Raw genomic sequence first — 16663 nt, 5'->3', positions numbered from 1 at the left:
AAATAAAATTAAAGAGATTTAAAATTTGTGCAATTTCAAGTTAGACACTTGTAAGGAAATGGAGAGCGTGCTTAATTTATAGTTTAAAGTGTATTTTATTTATTACACACAATAATAATAATATATTCCACATTCAATATGGATATATGATATAATAAGGAGAAAAAGAGTGAAAATACACACATAACTAAAAACATTAAACAATAAAATTTGATTTATAGATTATGATATCTTAATTAATACAGTAACTAATCTATAATTTCTATTAAAATCCTATAATGATAATGTCATTATTTGGCTAATTCTTATTGTAAAAAAATTCAAAAAACAAAAGAAAAAAATTTAGACATGGTGGGTGATGTCATTAATCTAAATAATTTGAAGTTAAAATTAAATCTTATAAATTAATTATTATTATTAAATCTTATTAATAATTATTTTAATTATTAAAATTAAATAATTTTGAATTATTTTAATTAATTATTTTGAATTGAGTACGAGAAGGTATAAAAGCTAGGCAGAAGAAAACCAATTTTAAATTTATATTTTAATTTACACTTTAAAATAAAATGACAACAAATATTATCTCTTATGATTAGATGTGGATTGTTTAATATGCATTTTAGGTGTTTGATGCAATGTTCAGCTGACGAGTTTCTTAGTCGGACTTTGTGGTTCCACGAGTCATTAAACTAAATGACTTTAGCATTTACGTTCACTTAATACCTAAAATATATCGTTAAACTGTTTCGTTTAAACAAACCCGTGATTTTACGGGTCATTTCACTAGTTACTACTACCTCCGTCTCATTCCAATAGTCCACAGACAAAAAACACGCAGTTTTAGGAAATTTCACTAACTTCATTTCTCCATCAATGAAATATCTTCTCTCTCCAAATCCACCAATGAAATATCATATTTCCTTTCTATTTATGAAAGTGGACTATCAGAATGGGACAACCCAAAATAGAATACTAGCCTATTGGAATGAGACGGAGGTAGCAGTACTTAAAATTCTAAGGTGGGTGATAAACAATATCCGTATCAAGTCTGCCATCTATTCTCGCGAAAGTCTTTTCATCTCAACTCCGTTTCGAAAATTCTTTGAAATGTAAGAATCAAATAATTTTCTATGATAAAACAAAACACCTTTCATTTCTCCACTAATAGATTCTTTTTAGTTTTTTAAGTTCAAAGGCGATTTAAAAAACATTTTGATTAAAAAAAGGTAAAAAGCCAATGGGTTAATGACCTATTAGTGTTAGCAAAGTGCAATTGTATTGTATGGGAGATGATATTTCCAACATTTTTTTTACTTCTTCACCACAATTTCATGTTTTGTTCTTTAAATATCCCTCAATAAATTATAAGAAAAAGTTTTAAAGAATTTGTGCAAGTCTTTCATTAAGGGTAATTTAGACATTATAAGTGAAAGAAGTAAAATGAATGTTGAAAATATCATCTCCCATTCTATATATCGTTTGGGCTGGCTACCTAAAAAACAATTGAGATGTAACATATATTGACCCTCATGTCACATGCATGTCCCTTCAAGTTTCCTTATATCATCCATCATCTATAGTGAACCTAGCTACCTTCTTATATCATTTTTTGCTAATTTTTATTTTATCTTGTATGGTTTGCTTCAACTTTTGTAGCTGATAACGTTTTTAGAGTAACATGGAATTAGCCTTGGTCATTTCGAACATTTAAATGTTTGGTGGGCAATAGTAACATGGAGTTAGCCTTATTATTTCGAACATTTAAATTTTTGACTAAATTATTTGACAACTTTTATATGTATGAATATATAGTACGCAAAAGTAATTAATAGTAATAACTTTTTAAATCCGTGTGTTTTTTGGTAACTAAATTGAAAGAGAGTAATTACAGAGACAGCATATAGTGATTGCACAAAATGATACGTGTAAAAGATGGTAGTTATATATTATATAATGTCCTTAAATGCTCGGGAGTTCGACTCTCATGTACTTCTAAAAATATTTCTTTTGTGCTTACCCGCTCATTTCATAGCTCTCGGAAGTTTTCGATGTAAGTATTTGAGCGTCACCCGAGGGGGTTTTACCGCGATGCAAGTATAAATTCGTCGTGGGGGTTTCCTCCTAAGAGGCGGTAGGACTGTAATGTTCGTCCCAATAAGTGATTGGGTGGATGGGTTCCGATATCACGTTCGGACACCGTCAGTGATTCCTAACCGCCGTTAAAAAAAAATATAGTTGAGGATATTCTACAAATGGCAGTTAGATTTAAATTCAGAATTAAGTAATATTAAATATATTGTTAAACAATTCATCAAACATGAAAGAGTTGATTGAAGTATGCCTATAAAAATTGACTCATGCTAATGTTAGTATATAAAAAGATGATTAAACACTACAAACCTTACTATTAAATTGCACTAATTACAGATCAAGAGAAACAAATTAATAACTTAATGAACACAAAAACAAGATCATTAAGATATAAGAGTACAAATCTTAAAAAACCTCACCACAAATCATGTTTTGAAAGTTGGATCCTCCCATGGTTTATTCATATCTTCAAGAGACAGAATATCAAGATCCTTCCAATTCCAATTGTTTAGCTCCAAGAAAGAACTTGTTTCTTGAAAACTGGGCATGATCATGCTTGTTGCAATACTTGAATCCTCATTCTTGCCATTCATTTCAATGAATGAAGTTGAATCATTCAAACTTCGATCAGACTCACAAGAGCTTGAAAGTTCCGAAATTCCTAATTTTGAAACCTCGTCATGAGCCAATTCTTGACCTATAAAGCTTCCATAGAAATCAAAAGAAATCAAACCTTTTAACTCTTCAATATCCATATATGATTCAACATCATCTCTATTGAATAACGTCTCATTAGAAGCGTCATTTCGCTCTTTGGGATCACTTGGACTATTTTGATCACTTGATGTTTTGTTCCTAATGGCCAAGGTAGTTGGATTGCTGATAATATTAGATTGCCTTAATCGCTTGTTTTTGTTTCGTCCACCACCAATTGGGACATTGCGAAGAGTGCCACCATTAGTCCAATGCCTTTTACAAGCTTTACAAAAATATCGAGGTTGAAATTTGTTATAATTATTGTAGTAACAAAACTTTGTGTTTGTTGATTCGCATCTTGGACACTTTGAAGGGTCGGGATGTGGTGTTAGTGGTTGCTTTCTTGAAGATCGAAGTGTTGGTGACTCTAAACCGTTCGATTCAGACATGGTTGTAACACAACTGAGTTCACAATGGCTTAAGAAGGATGCTTGATTGGTTTAATGTTAATAAAGCTGAAGTGATGATAGGTAGATTTTGGTTATGAGAAAGTAGCTAGATATATAAATAAAATAGATGATATATCCAAGGGCGGGAAAAGAACACTAGCCAGTGAACTCTATAAGAATGAAGAAGAAATGAAATTTATCTATGTGTGCGGTTTAAATAAACCAATGTACATTTATTTGCATGTGCCATGATTCATTTTCACAAGTATATCATCATGTGACATGCATCTATCCATGTATATATAGCGAAAATACTACGCGAGAACGGCGTGTATTGTTATTCTAATTTACGTATTTTAAACGAGTTATCATGTGATTGTTTTCGATTATCTTCTTAGTCATTTTAAAATATGTTTCTGTTGAGGTTTGAACCAAAGATCTCTAGTGGAGATATGAGAACTCTAACTACTAAAGTATCTTATATTATTCTAATTCGGAATTAAAAGGTGAATGTTTGGCAGAAACACCCGACTTGTATTTCTAGAAACCCACCAGATCAACCCCGAAAGAATAGAATGCCAAAAAATTAACTTCACCGGATCCCCACACATGTGACAGGAGCAACCATCATCTCACTGCCACAAGAGTTGTAAATTCTTGTTACGGGTGGGATCGAACCTGTCCCATTTTTTAGATCAAGCTAGCTTCCACATGACGGGCTATAGCTACATTGGTAATTATTCTAATATAGGGGAACTCATAACATTCTTAAACTTAGTTTATAATAGTAGAATATTATCATTTAAAAAGACGATAAATAAATGATCATGTAAAAAATATATAGTTAAAGTTGGTAGTTAGAGTTGAAAAGACCAAATACAAGCACAGTGGGAGAATTTTAGACCATTGGTAGTGCTTCATGTGTCATTTAGCTTATTAGAGTATGACCTAAAAGTCTTCATATATGCCTATCCTACAACTATACATACCATAGCTGCATAATGAAGGTTATAGATAAATGTTTAAAAAATGCATATTATCTAGATTCTTTTTGTTTCTACATCAAATCATCAATGGAATATTGTATATAAGAAAGCTAAAACACATCAAATGTATGGAGACCTTAAGACCGCATTTTGTGGAAATTGTATACAAAATCATTGTACAATTTGTACTAAATGTGTTATTCAACTTTGAATGTGATTCATCTAAAATCCTAAATTACCATCTAAGCTTGATATCCTGGTCTCTAGCGGAGCTTGAACATTGCGGTTTGAAGAGGTCAAATTTTGTCTAATGTGTGATATGTTTTTAGCAAGAAAAAACGTTAACTTTAGTGGACAAAATCACATATTTTATAAGCATTTTAGGTGACAATACTAATTCTACTTGTACATTGTCTAAGTTTAGTTTTTAAACTTTAGCTTTAGAATTGATTTAAAGGTAAAAATGCCCAAGAGATATGAAAGAATGAAGTAGATTGTTGATGAAAACAAAATTTGTTGTCTTCAACATTTTCGTCATATCTTCTTCATACGGACTCCGATTTAGGTGATTCAAAAGCCCAAATGTTGGGAAGAGATGATCGGCTGGACGTTGGAAGATACAAATTTGAGAGAAGATAACTCTATTACTTACAAGAATAGATTTACAGAGTATTACAAAACTCTTCAAAAAAAAAAAACTCTCAAACTCACACACACTCTCTAGGTTGTGATTACACTTCTCTGAGTGATTTTGGGATGATTTATGTAACATCCCGCGTTTTTCCGTTAATTTTATTTTTAACACCGTCTTTTTCTTTTAAATAATACCTTTCGTTATTTAAATTCGTAGTTTCCGTTGACTAACGTTCATAATAATTCCGTCATTTAATTATAACATCTCTCGTTAACTTGCGTTTTAAAAATATTCGATCGGTTAAATCCCGCACCCGCTTTGAAACTCGAGGGACCGGAGTTGCCAAATGGGCAAACTAGTTGACTAGGTCAACTAGTCAACCCATTTCATCCATTCCATCATCTCCCTCATCCCTTTTCTCTCCATCTCAAGAACACACACACAAACCCATTCCATTCATTCATCATCTAAATTCAATCTTGGAAGCTCACAACAAATCCGATTACATATTTGGAATCCTCTCTTCATCCTCTACAATTTGATACCAACTTCATCTCGTTTGGGTAACATTTCTAAAACTCTAGATTTCTCTAAATTCGTGTTTTTGATTTGAAATGGTGTTAGTTAGTGTCTATGGCTCGAGTCTAACATGAATATATGTTTGGTTTGCTCGATTTGTTGTTTTTGGAGTAACTAGCATGAACTTGAAATGGGTGTGCTTAATCCTTGATTTTGGATGAGTTAATGTTGTTAGATTGTTAAAGTGCATGTTTTAATTGTGTTACTAGTATCACTAGCTTCGTTTTGATGCGTAGGTTGAGTAAGAAAACTTCAAAAACATGAATATTGATTTTGTGATGTTTGACTAGGGTTTGATAGTTCTTGACATGAACTTTTGATGCTTGAATGCCATGGAATGTTAATTGTTAGTGATTAGTTGTAATGTATGCTTAATTACCTTCGGAACGGCATATCGTATGTGTAAATTGGATTCCCGAATCATAAAATACGTTTTACGAACTTGAAACTTTGAAAATGGACTTTTATTGATCACTTGATGAGATTTCGGCTATTGTAAATGATGTTTGAGATTGATGAATTGTGTTTAGTTGTATTCCTTGTAAAAATACCTTTCCGATGATATAAGATACATGTTCTAATTGTTTGCGGATCATGAAATGTGTTATATTGTATTTTGGTTCGTGACTTGGACCATTTTTTTTCTGCAAACTGCATGATTTCCAGGTATTGCGCGCCGCGCATTTACCCGCGCGCCGCGCAGAATTAGAAATCCCAGATGTTTGCCTTCGTGGTTAAGTTCTGACCAGGATTTACACTTGGGTGCGCGCCGCGCAACCCATTGCGCGCCGCGCATATGCCCAGCTCATTTTTGTTTTTATTTTTCCTTTCACAAAATGTTTCCCGCTTAACCGTAACTCCGATTAACATGAAACTTGGCCATTCTGCTCATAAATGATTTCTCATCATGGGAAAATTGTCGGATACCCGACCCGACCCCGTTGACTTTGACTTTGACCAAGTTTGACTTTTAGTCAAACTTAACCAAACGATTATACAATCGTTCTAACATGCTTAACTACTTGTGTCGTGCATGAAACTTGACAAATTGATCCACGTGCTATATTAATCGAGTTGTAACGAGCCATAGGACTAATTGAACATCTTTGACCCTTCGTGACTATCGTTATTGATACAACCTATTTGTTTAGGTCAAGACTAGCTTTGTCTTTGCACGCGTCTACTTGTTGAAGTACTTTATTAACTCTTGCACTCAAGGTGAGATCATAGTCCCACTTTTTTTTTAATCACTTTTGTTCTTTACATCGTGGGCTGAGAAACACATACATTTCATACTTATTTACTTTTCATGCTTTTACATCGTGAACAAATACGAATACAAAGATGCATACGAGTTTGAACAAAAGTCCTCAATCCAATTATCATTAGTTCCACTTGCAGGGTGTAAGTGTAAGCGTGTAATTATGTTGTGTGGCCATACGGGTTTAACAAACCCTCATTCAGACGGTTCGCTACCGTTAGTGAATGAAATATAATTTCAACAATGTATAGTGTAAGTTCTAACACTAAATTCAAAATTCAGAGGGAAGATTCGGTTAAGCCTTGATAATTGGGTGCTCGTGATACAAATACTATTTTGGAATGTGAACGATTTTGGTTAAGCAATTCATAAAGAACCTTGTGGTTCAATACAATTTACTTACTAAACCTATGATTTCACCAACGTTTTCGTTGACAGATTCTTCTATGTTTTCTCAGGTTTTTGAATGCTTAGTGATACATGCTTCCGCACTCTTTTGATACTTGCTTGGATGTCGAGTATACATGCATTTTGGAGCGTCTTTTGACTTTACTTTAACCCATGTCGCCTAGATTTCAAATGTACTTATAACGTTGTAACTTAACTTTTGGTTGAACAATTCTTGTAAACTTTGAAACAATCTTTATTTTGAAATGAAGGCGACATATTTTGGTCAAACGTTATCTTAAAGACTTATAATCAGGTAATGGGACCCACGTAGCCGACGCCGTCACTTGACGATTTGTCGGGGTCGCTACAAGTGGTATCAGAGCCTTGGTTGTAGGGATTTAGAGTTCATTTGTGTCCACCCCGAGTCATAGGGTACATAGGTGAATCTAGACTACAACCGGCATATAGACTGAAGTAGGAATTACTTGACTATTTGTGCATCTATACTCGAACTCTTCTATCATATCTAACTCGTATTCGATCTTGATCTTACGTTGATAAATTTGGTTGACGCGCCACCTTGACTTTATGAGGTAATGTTAAATGCACATGAGAATCAGGGTAATATAATTTCCGGGATTATATTACGGTGATTCATATGGACATTCCGACATTATGACATAAAGAATTTAAGGCGAGTCAAGGAAAATTTTCTCTGCATCATCATTCCCTATCATGATTAGTATTATTGAGAATACTAATCAACGATATTCTTGTGTCTTGAAGGAACAATGCCTCCCCGTCGCGGGCCACGTAATGAAACTTCCGAACAAGCTTTTCAACGCATGATAGCCACCGCCATAGGTGCGACTATGGCTAGTATCTCCTCCGACATCAATAACAACCACAACCACAACAACCCTGGAGCCGGTAATTCAAACGAGGGTTGCTCCTACAAAACTTTCATGGGGTGCAAACCTCACACCTTCGATGGGACCGGAGGACCGGTTGTGCTCACCCGATGGTTTGAGCAAACAGAAGCCGTTTTTAGCATAAGCGGTTGTCGGGACCAAGAAAAAGTCAAATATTCCACCCACACTTTCGCCGGTATCGCCCTCACATGGTGGAATACGTATGTGCTGTCGGTGGGTATCGATGAAGCTCACACTCTCTCATGGGCCGACTTAAAGAAAAAGATGATCACCGAATACTTCCCGCGCGAAGAGACCCGTAAGCTCGAACACGAACTAAGAACTTTAAAAGCGGTCGGGAATGACCTAAAGGCCTATAATCAACGATTCTCCGAACTTGCTTTGATGTGCCCAAATCTTGTGAACCCCGAATCTTTAAGGGTTGAACTTTACATGGATGGTCTCCCCAAGAGCGTCAAACAAGGAGTAATGTCATCCAAACCCGCTAACCACCAAGAGGCTTTGAATATGGCCCGCCAATTGATTGAAACAGTGGACGAGATTGAAGTGCCGGCACCTAAAGCCGAGGATAAGTCGGGTGACAACAAAAGAAAATGGGAAGCCCCCCAATCAAGCAATTACAACAACCTCGCCAAGAAGCCCTTCATCCCCAACGGCAAGAAAGGTTATACCGGACACCTACCGTATTGTAACGAGTGCTACAAACATCATTTAGGCGAATGTGGCAAACCATTTTGCTTGAAGTGTCAAAGAAGTGGCCATGTAGCCCACGATTGTAGGAATACCGCTCCCGTCGCTCAAAAGGAGCCCAATGCACCCAAGACGGGTGTTTGTTTTGAATGTGGCCAACCGGGTCATTTTAGGAGTGCGTGCCCAAATAAGAAAATCAACCCCAACGCACGCCGTTAAACTTTCAACATCAACGCCTAGGATGCCCGAGACGACGATGGACTAGTCACGGGTATGTTTCTTCTCGAAATTCTCACGTTTCATGTTTATTCGATTCGGTTACCGTTAGACGTTTTATAAACAAGGCTCTGACTCATACTCTTTGCACTTCACCTTTTTTTCCCTAGACACTACTTAGGCAATTTAAGCGACCAACGGAAAAATATTGTGTGCCTATATATATTATCGGAGGATATACGTTAAGAAATTGAACTCGACACCAATAGAACTAAGGAACTCAAAACCTATTCATTAAGGAGAAATTGTTGCCCTACATTTATGTATAGATTATTGTGAACTAAGAAATTTTCGGTTGAAACCGATACCCTCTCCCTCTCATCCATGACCTCATGATTAATTGCATGAATCTCGTATGTTCCAAATCAACCTCCGTTCCGGTTATCATCAATTGAGGGTCAAGGGAGACGACGTCTCCTAAGTTTTTCCGAACTCGCAACGTTAGTTGTAAATCTCTCTTAGTACCATTCGATTTATCCAAGGCTCGTCCGTATCCATAAACCTCCCGAACCACGTATGCAAACTTATCTAGACAAATCTGTTATCGTATTTATAGAAGACATCTTAACTTATTTAAGTAAAGAAGGAAAACGAACAACATCACCATCTTACGCTCGAACTTTTGAGAAAAGAGCAACTTTATACCAAATTCTCCGAGTGAGAATTTCTGTTGAACGAAGTCCAATTTTCTAGACCATGATGTTAATGGTCAAGGCATTACAATCAATCTCGAAATCAAGCCACATGTAATCAGGAAACTCTCCCAACTCAGACTTGTATTCGTAAAATCTTAGATCTCGCCTGTTATCACCGAAGATTCATTTCTGACTTTTCTCGTGTTACACGACTTTAACCTCGTTAACTCACTAAGGAAAACTTTAAACCTCTCCGTGTTCGAACCTTAAACGTAATTTTGCACGCAAACCTTTCTAGCTAAATTCGTATAGCACATAACGGAACTCAATATAGAAATAATTCTACTTAAACGCCCGAAAGGCATACTCTCTCGACTCGAAATCAACGGAACTGAAATTCGTTATTTTTGCACGAAGGATTCGAATACATAATTGTTGATCCGATCAACTTTTCTCGTCATCACGTACCACACTACGTACCTCTGTTATTCCACCGTTACCGTCTGATATTACTGGAACTTAAGATAACACGCAATCCAAGGATACATCACTTTTAATTGACATAACGTCCTTGTGTTTCTGATAATCGGCCAACTACTATCCAACCCCGAACTATACAACTACGTGTACTACCTCGTTTCTCTTTCAGACTTCAACTTTTGACAACTAGAGGCACTTTATGGCAACCTCGAGATGTAAACTCATCCTATTCTAAGTCCTCATTTCACTACTATCTTTACCGTTCGCATTTCCGTTTAAAGAAACTCCTTGTAACATTTCTCCATGGATAGAGAAACTCCTCATATTACATAAGTATTCGCCACGAGGGTGAATAGTCCTAACGAACATTTTTCGAACCCTAACTAACTTGTTCAAACGTATCTTAAGAGATTCTATTCCAACACGGTGTATCTTTGTCAATTATTCCGTATCGAAATACTCGTTTCACTTCTAGTTTTACAAGAAACCTTGGGAACCCGCTTAGACATGAGTACCGTGTATCTCCCACAAACAGACGAACCGAACAAATGAACGATTTACGTCTTCGAAAGACATGTTTCAAACTTGCATGGTCGCTTTTAATAGATCCCTCTTACAACAGTAGTCACCACTCGTGTGTTCACACGCACTTTCTGAAACCCTATAGGACCGCTAATGTCATACCCCGATTCATTTAACCAAAGCATGTGGCAAGCAAATCACCGAATCTGAACTCCATCAAGAAACAACAATTGAGATCGTTCAAGTCCGAGAAGGGCTCGAGACAACCCATTGTTGCCAGAAGAGTTATACCAAACTTAGAGGAGAACCTCACAAATCCCAGTGTGTAACCGCGTAATATTGAGAACCCGCACCTTGGAAGGGTGTAATCCGTTTCGGGAATCAAGGAAAGTTAAACCCGCGACATGTTAACCCTTTTGAAACCTTGGGGCGTATTGGAACCGCTCCCTACCGTTTAGAACTTCCGACTCAATTAAGTTTCCGTTTACCCTACATTTCGTGTAACAAACTTAGAAACGTGTCCTGCGGAACAGGAACGTGCAATCCTGCTGGATACATCAACTATCGATGACAAACTTCTCTTCATAGGAAAACCAGTTGAAACTGGGGATCGTAAAAACCGAACCTTAATGCAACGTAAAACCCTGACTATCCAAATTCATGAGAACCCTCAAGGACGTACTTTCACTTATTCATAGCATTGACAACGTAAAGTCTCGAGTAAGAGATATCGACTACTACTTCCAACTAAATTTCGGGACGAAATTTCTTTTGAGTTGTGGATAATGTAACATCCCGCGTTTTTCCGTTAATTTTATTTTTAACACCGTCTTTTTCTTTTAAATAATACCTTTCGTTATTTAAATTCGTAGTTTCCGTTGACTAACGTTCATAATAATTCCGTCATTTAATTATAACATCTCTCGTTAACTTGCGTTTTAAAAATATTCGATCGGTTAAATCCCGCACCCGCTTTGAAACTCGAGGGACCGGAGTTGCCAAATGGGCAAACTAGTTGACTAGGTCAACTAGTCAACCCATTTCATCCATTCCATCATCTCCCTCATCCCTTTTCTCTCCATCTCAAGAACACACACACAAACCCATTCCATTCATTCATCATCTAAATTCAATCTTGGAAGCTCACAACAAATCCGATTACATATTTGGAATCCTCTCTTCATCCTCTACAATTTGATACCAACTTCATCTCGTTTGGGTAACATTTCTAAAACTCTAGATTTCTCTAAATTCGTGTTTTTGATTTGAAATGGTGTTAGTTAGTGTCTATGGCTCGAGTCTAACATGAATATATGTTTGGTTTGCTCGATTTGTTGTTTTTGGAGTAACTAGCATGAACTTGAAATGGGTGTGCTTAATCCTTGATTTTGGATGAGTTAATGTTGTTAGATTGTTAAAGTGCATGTTTTAATTGTGTTACTAGTATCACTAGCTTCGTTTTGATGCGTAGGTTGAGTAAGAAAACTTCAAAAACATGAATATTGATTTTGTGATGTTTGACTAGGGTTTGATAGTTCTTGACATGAACTTTTGATGCTTGAATGCCATGGAATGTTAATTGTTAGTGATTAGTTGTAATGTATGCTTAATTACCTTCGGAACGGCATATCGTATGTGTAAATTGGATTCCCGAATCATAAAATACGTTTTACGAACTTGAAACTTTGAAAATGGACTTTTATTGATCACTTGATGAGATTTCGGCTATTGTAAATGATGTTTGAGATTGATGAATTGTGTTTAGTTGTATTCCTTGTAAAAATACCATTCCGATGATATAAGATACATGTTCTAATTGTTTGCGGATCATGAAATGTGTTATATTGTATTTTGGTTCGTGACTTGGACCATTTTTTTTCTGCAAACTGCATGATTCCCAGGTATTGCGCGCCGCGCATTTACCCGCGCGCCGCGCAGAATTAGAAATCCCAGATGTTTGCCTTCGTGGTTAAGTTCTGACCAGGATTTACACTTGGGTGCGCGCCGCGCAACCCATTGCGCGCCGCGCATATGCCCAGCTCATTTTTGTTTTTATTTTTCCTTTCACAAAATGTTTCCCGCTTAACCGTAACTCCGATTAACATGAAACTTGGCCATTCTGCTCATAAATGATTTCTCATCATGGGAAAATTGTCGGATACCCGACCCGACCCCGTTGACTTTGACTTTGACCAAGTTTGACTTTTAGTCAAACTTAACCAAACGATTATACAATCGTTCTAACATGCTTAACTACTTGTGTCGTGCATGAAACTTGACAAATTGATCCACGTGCTATATTAATCGAGTCGTAACGAGCCATAGGACTAATTGAACATCTTTGACCCTTCGTGACTATCGTTATTGATACAACCTATTTGTTTAGGTCAAGACTAGCTTTGTCTTTGCACGCGTCTACTTGTTGAAGTACTTTATTAACTCTTGCACTCAAGGTGAGATCATAGTCCCACTTTTTTTTTAATCACTTTTGTTCTTTACATCGTGGGCTGAGAAACACATACATTTCATACTTATTTACTTTTCATGCTTTTACATCGTGAACAAATACGAATACAAAGATGCATACGAGTTTGAACAAAACTCCTCAATCCAATTATCATTAGTTCCACTTGCAGGGTGTAAGTGTAAGCGTGTAATTATGTTGTGTGGCCATACGGGTTTAACAAACCCTCATTCAGACGGTTCGCTACCGTTAGTGAATGAAATATAATTTCAACAATGTATAGTGTAAGTTCTAACACTAAATTCAAAATTCAGAGGGAAGATTCGGTTAAGCCTTGATAATTGGGTGCTCGTGATACAAATACTATTTTGGAATGTGAACGATTTTGGTTAAGCAATTCATAAAGAACCTTGTGGTTCAATACAATTTACTTACTAAACCTATGATTTCACCAACGTTTTCGTTGACAGATTCTTCTATGTTTTCTCAGGTTTTTGAATGCTTAGTGATACATGCTTCCGCACTCTTTTGATACTTGCTTGGATGTCGAGTATACATGCATTTTGGAGCGTCTTTTGACTTTACTTTAACCCATGTCGCCTAGATTTCAAATGTACTTATAACGTTGTAACTTAACTTTTGGTTGAACAATTCTTGTAAACTTTGAAACAATCTTTATTTTGAAATGAAGGCGACATATTTTGGTCAAACGTTATCTTAAAGACTTATAATCAGGTAATGGGACCCACGTAGCCGACGCCGTCACTTGACGATTTGTCGGGGTCGCTACAATTTACAATGAAAGTTTGCATCTCTATTTATAGCAAAAATTCTATGGCGGTGAATGGTGTGAACGAGGAAGGTTGGCGGAAGTTGGCGGCCGTCATCGTGTTCAAGTTTGCCACTTCGATACGCGTTGTCAACGTCGGCAGCTTTGAACATCTAGATGACAGCTGGAACAGAGCCATCTAGATGACGGCTGGAAACCACTGGAAACCATCAATTCTCCCCCTCCAACCGAATCAACGAACATTCCAGTTATGTCTCCGCATAACTCCAACTTCTCTCGAGTCACCACCTTTGTTAACATATCCGCAGGATTCTCCTTTGTATGGATCTTCACTAGTCTCAAGAGTTGTCTATCAATTACCTCGCGTATCCAATGATAGCGAATATCAATATGTTTTGTACGGGAATGGTACATGGAGTTCTTGCTCAAATCTAGAGCACTCTGACTGTCACAATATACCTTGTACTCCTTTTGCTTGATTCCAAATTCTTGAAGATAACGCTTTAACCACAACATTTCTTTTCCAGCTTCTGCGGCAGCAATATACTCTGCTTCAGTTGTGGATAATGCAACACACTTCTGTAGTCTTGACAGCCATGAAACAGCTCCTCCTGCAAAAGTGTAAATGAATCCTGAAGTAGATTTCCTACTATCAGGATCTCCGGCCATATCCGCATCTGTATAGCCTTCCAAGATTGGATCAGCTCCCCCGTAACAAAGACATAGATTCTTTGTACCTTTAAGATATCTGATAATCCATTTTACCGCCTCCCAATGCTCTTTCCCGGGGTTAGAGAGAAAACGACTCACTGTTCCCACTGCGTGAGCAATATCTGGCCTTGTACACACCATCGCATACATCAAACTTCCAACTGCTGAAGAATATGGTACTGAAGACATCTCCCCGATCTCTTCCTTGGATGAGGGACAAGAACTCTTGCTTAACTTGAAATGGTTGGCTAATGAAATGCTAACAGGTTTGGCATTGTTCATATTGAAACGTGAAAGCACTCATTCAATATACTTCTCCTGAGATAGCCATAACCTTTTATTCTTCCTGTCTCGAGTTATATGCATTCCCAAAATTTGTTGAGCTTGTCCCAAGTCTTTCATGTCAAAAGACTTCGAGAGTTCCTTCTTCAGCTGGTTGATCTTCGTTGTGTCTTTCCCTACGATCAAAATATCGTCTACATATAGTAGAAGAGCAACAAAATCTCCTTCAGAAAACTTCTGAATGTAGACACACTCATCTGCTGCAGTTTTCTTGTACCCTTGACTTACCATGCACGAGTCAAACTTCTTGTACCACTGCCTAGGTGCCTGCTTCAAACCATATAAACTTTTCTTCAGCTTGCATACGAGGTTATCTTCTGAGACCTCAAAACCTTCCGGTTGCTCCATGTAAATGTCTTCATGTAAATATCCATGAAGAAAAGCTGTCTTTACATCCATCTGTTCAAGCTCCAAGTTCATACTTGCGACCAATCCAAGTATGACTCTAATTGAAGTCATCTTGACTACTGGTGAAAATATCTCGTCAAAATCAATCCCTTTCTTCTGTTGGAATCCTTTGACTACAAGCCGTGCTTTGTATTTCAACACTTTTCCGCTGCGTATTTCACCACTTTTCCGCTGCCATCCTTTTTCAGCTTGAACACCCATTTGTTTTTCAGTTCCTTCTTCCCTTGTGGAAGTTCTACGATCTCATAAGTCTGATTTTTATGCAGAGAATCCATCTCATCCTGCATTGCGAGCAACCATTTTTCTTTGTCCTTATGAGTTAGTGCTTCATGAAAACTCTCTGGTTCTCCATTTTCAGTAAGTAGAAGGTACTCGGATTCCGGATATCTACTCGATGGAATCTGACCTCGTTCAGATCTACGAACTTCTGGAATATACTGAGGAGATCCACCATCATCTTCGCCTTGTGATGGTTCTGGAATGTCTGGCAGATGGGGTTGTGGCTCCCCCTGCTCAGCACCGTCATTTTCCTCATTATCTTCTACTTCCGGTATTTCATCTTGCAATGAAAGTTCATTTCTCATGAATGATTCCGTTGTTGCCTCTTGCACCTGAGCAGCAACATTTGACTTCTGAGATATTGTGAGCTTTTCAATATCTTCTATTGTCTGGATTTCATGGAACACCACGTCCCTACTTCTGATCACCTTTTTCTCCTTTGGATCCCATAATCTGTATCCAAATTCTTCATCTCCATAGCCTATGAATATGCATAGAGTGGTCCTTTCATCTAGCTTCTATCTGAGCTCCTTGGATACATGTGTGTAAGGCAAACATCCAAATACTCTTAAGTGAGAGTATGATGGATCCTTTCCAGACCAAAGTTTCTCCGGAACTTCAAAATTCAGTGGTACTGATGGAGATCGGTTGATCAAGTAACATGCGGCTCTCACTGGTATGCTCGGCAACTGAAGTTCCACTTTTAAGCTTCATGTTGACTAAACGCCTCATCAACAGGGCTTTATTCCGAGCAGTCTTGGCCTGGTACATGTCCTCCAACTTTTTCCAGAGGACATATGCGTCTGTCTCTTGTGCAACATGGTGGAAGACACTATGATCAATCCATTGACGGATCTGACCAATAGTTTTTCGGTTTGATTTCTTCCACTCTTTCTCTTTGGCAGAATCAGGGTTTATACCCTTCAATTCAATAGGATCAAATAAATCCTTACAGCTGAGGAGATCTTCCATCCGAGGTTTCCACATCGTGTAGTTTGTGGATGTGAGCATAATCATAGCTCCCGAAGATGATGTTGACTCTTCT

At 37.2% G+C, this 16663-nt stretch overlaps 1 protein-coding gene across 1 annotated transcript; it reads right to left on the bottom strand.

The window, feature by feature from the left end:
- Positions 1-2436: 2436 nt before the first annotated feature.
- Positions 2437-3388, bottom strand: LOC139861214 (uncharacterized). The gene is made up of 2 exons (XM_071849532.1): positions 2828-3388; positions 2437-2755 (listed from the first exon to the last, which is right to left on the bottom strand). The coding sequence occupies exons 1-2, from the start codon at positions 3237-3239 to the stop codon at positions 2520-2522; spliced, it is 648 nt and encodes a 215-aa protein (XP_071705633.1). The 5' UTR covers positions 3240-3388; the 3' UTR covers positions 2437-2519.
- Positions 3389-16663: the final 13275 nt, after the last annotated feature.

Source organism: Rutidosis leptorrhynchoides, chromosome 8 (assembly GCF_046630445.1).
Source record: "Rutidosis leptorrhynchoides isolate AG116_Rl617_1_P2 chromosome 8, CSIRO_AGI_Rlap_v1, whole genome shotgun sequence".
NCBI classification, from domain to species: Eukaryota; Viridiplantae; Streptophyta; class Magnoliopsida; order Asterales; family Asteraceae; genus Rutidosis; species Rutidosis leptorrhynchoides.
Note: the sequence above shows the minus strand (reverse complement) of the source record. Positions and strands in the feature narration are given on the sequence as shown.

What these genes read in the sequence shown, in the direction of transcription:
- LOC139861214 (XM_071849532.1), bottom strand. Translation starts at nt 3,239, where the DNA reads ATGTCTGAATCGAACGGTTTAGAGTCACCAACACTTCGATCTTCAAGA. An exon ending in GGATATTGAAGAGTTAAAAG is followed by an intron (nt 2,756 to 2,827) that starts GTTTGATTTCTT and finishes TTTCAAAATTAG; the next exon opens with GAATTTCGGAACTTTCAAGC.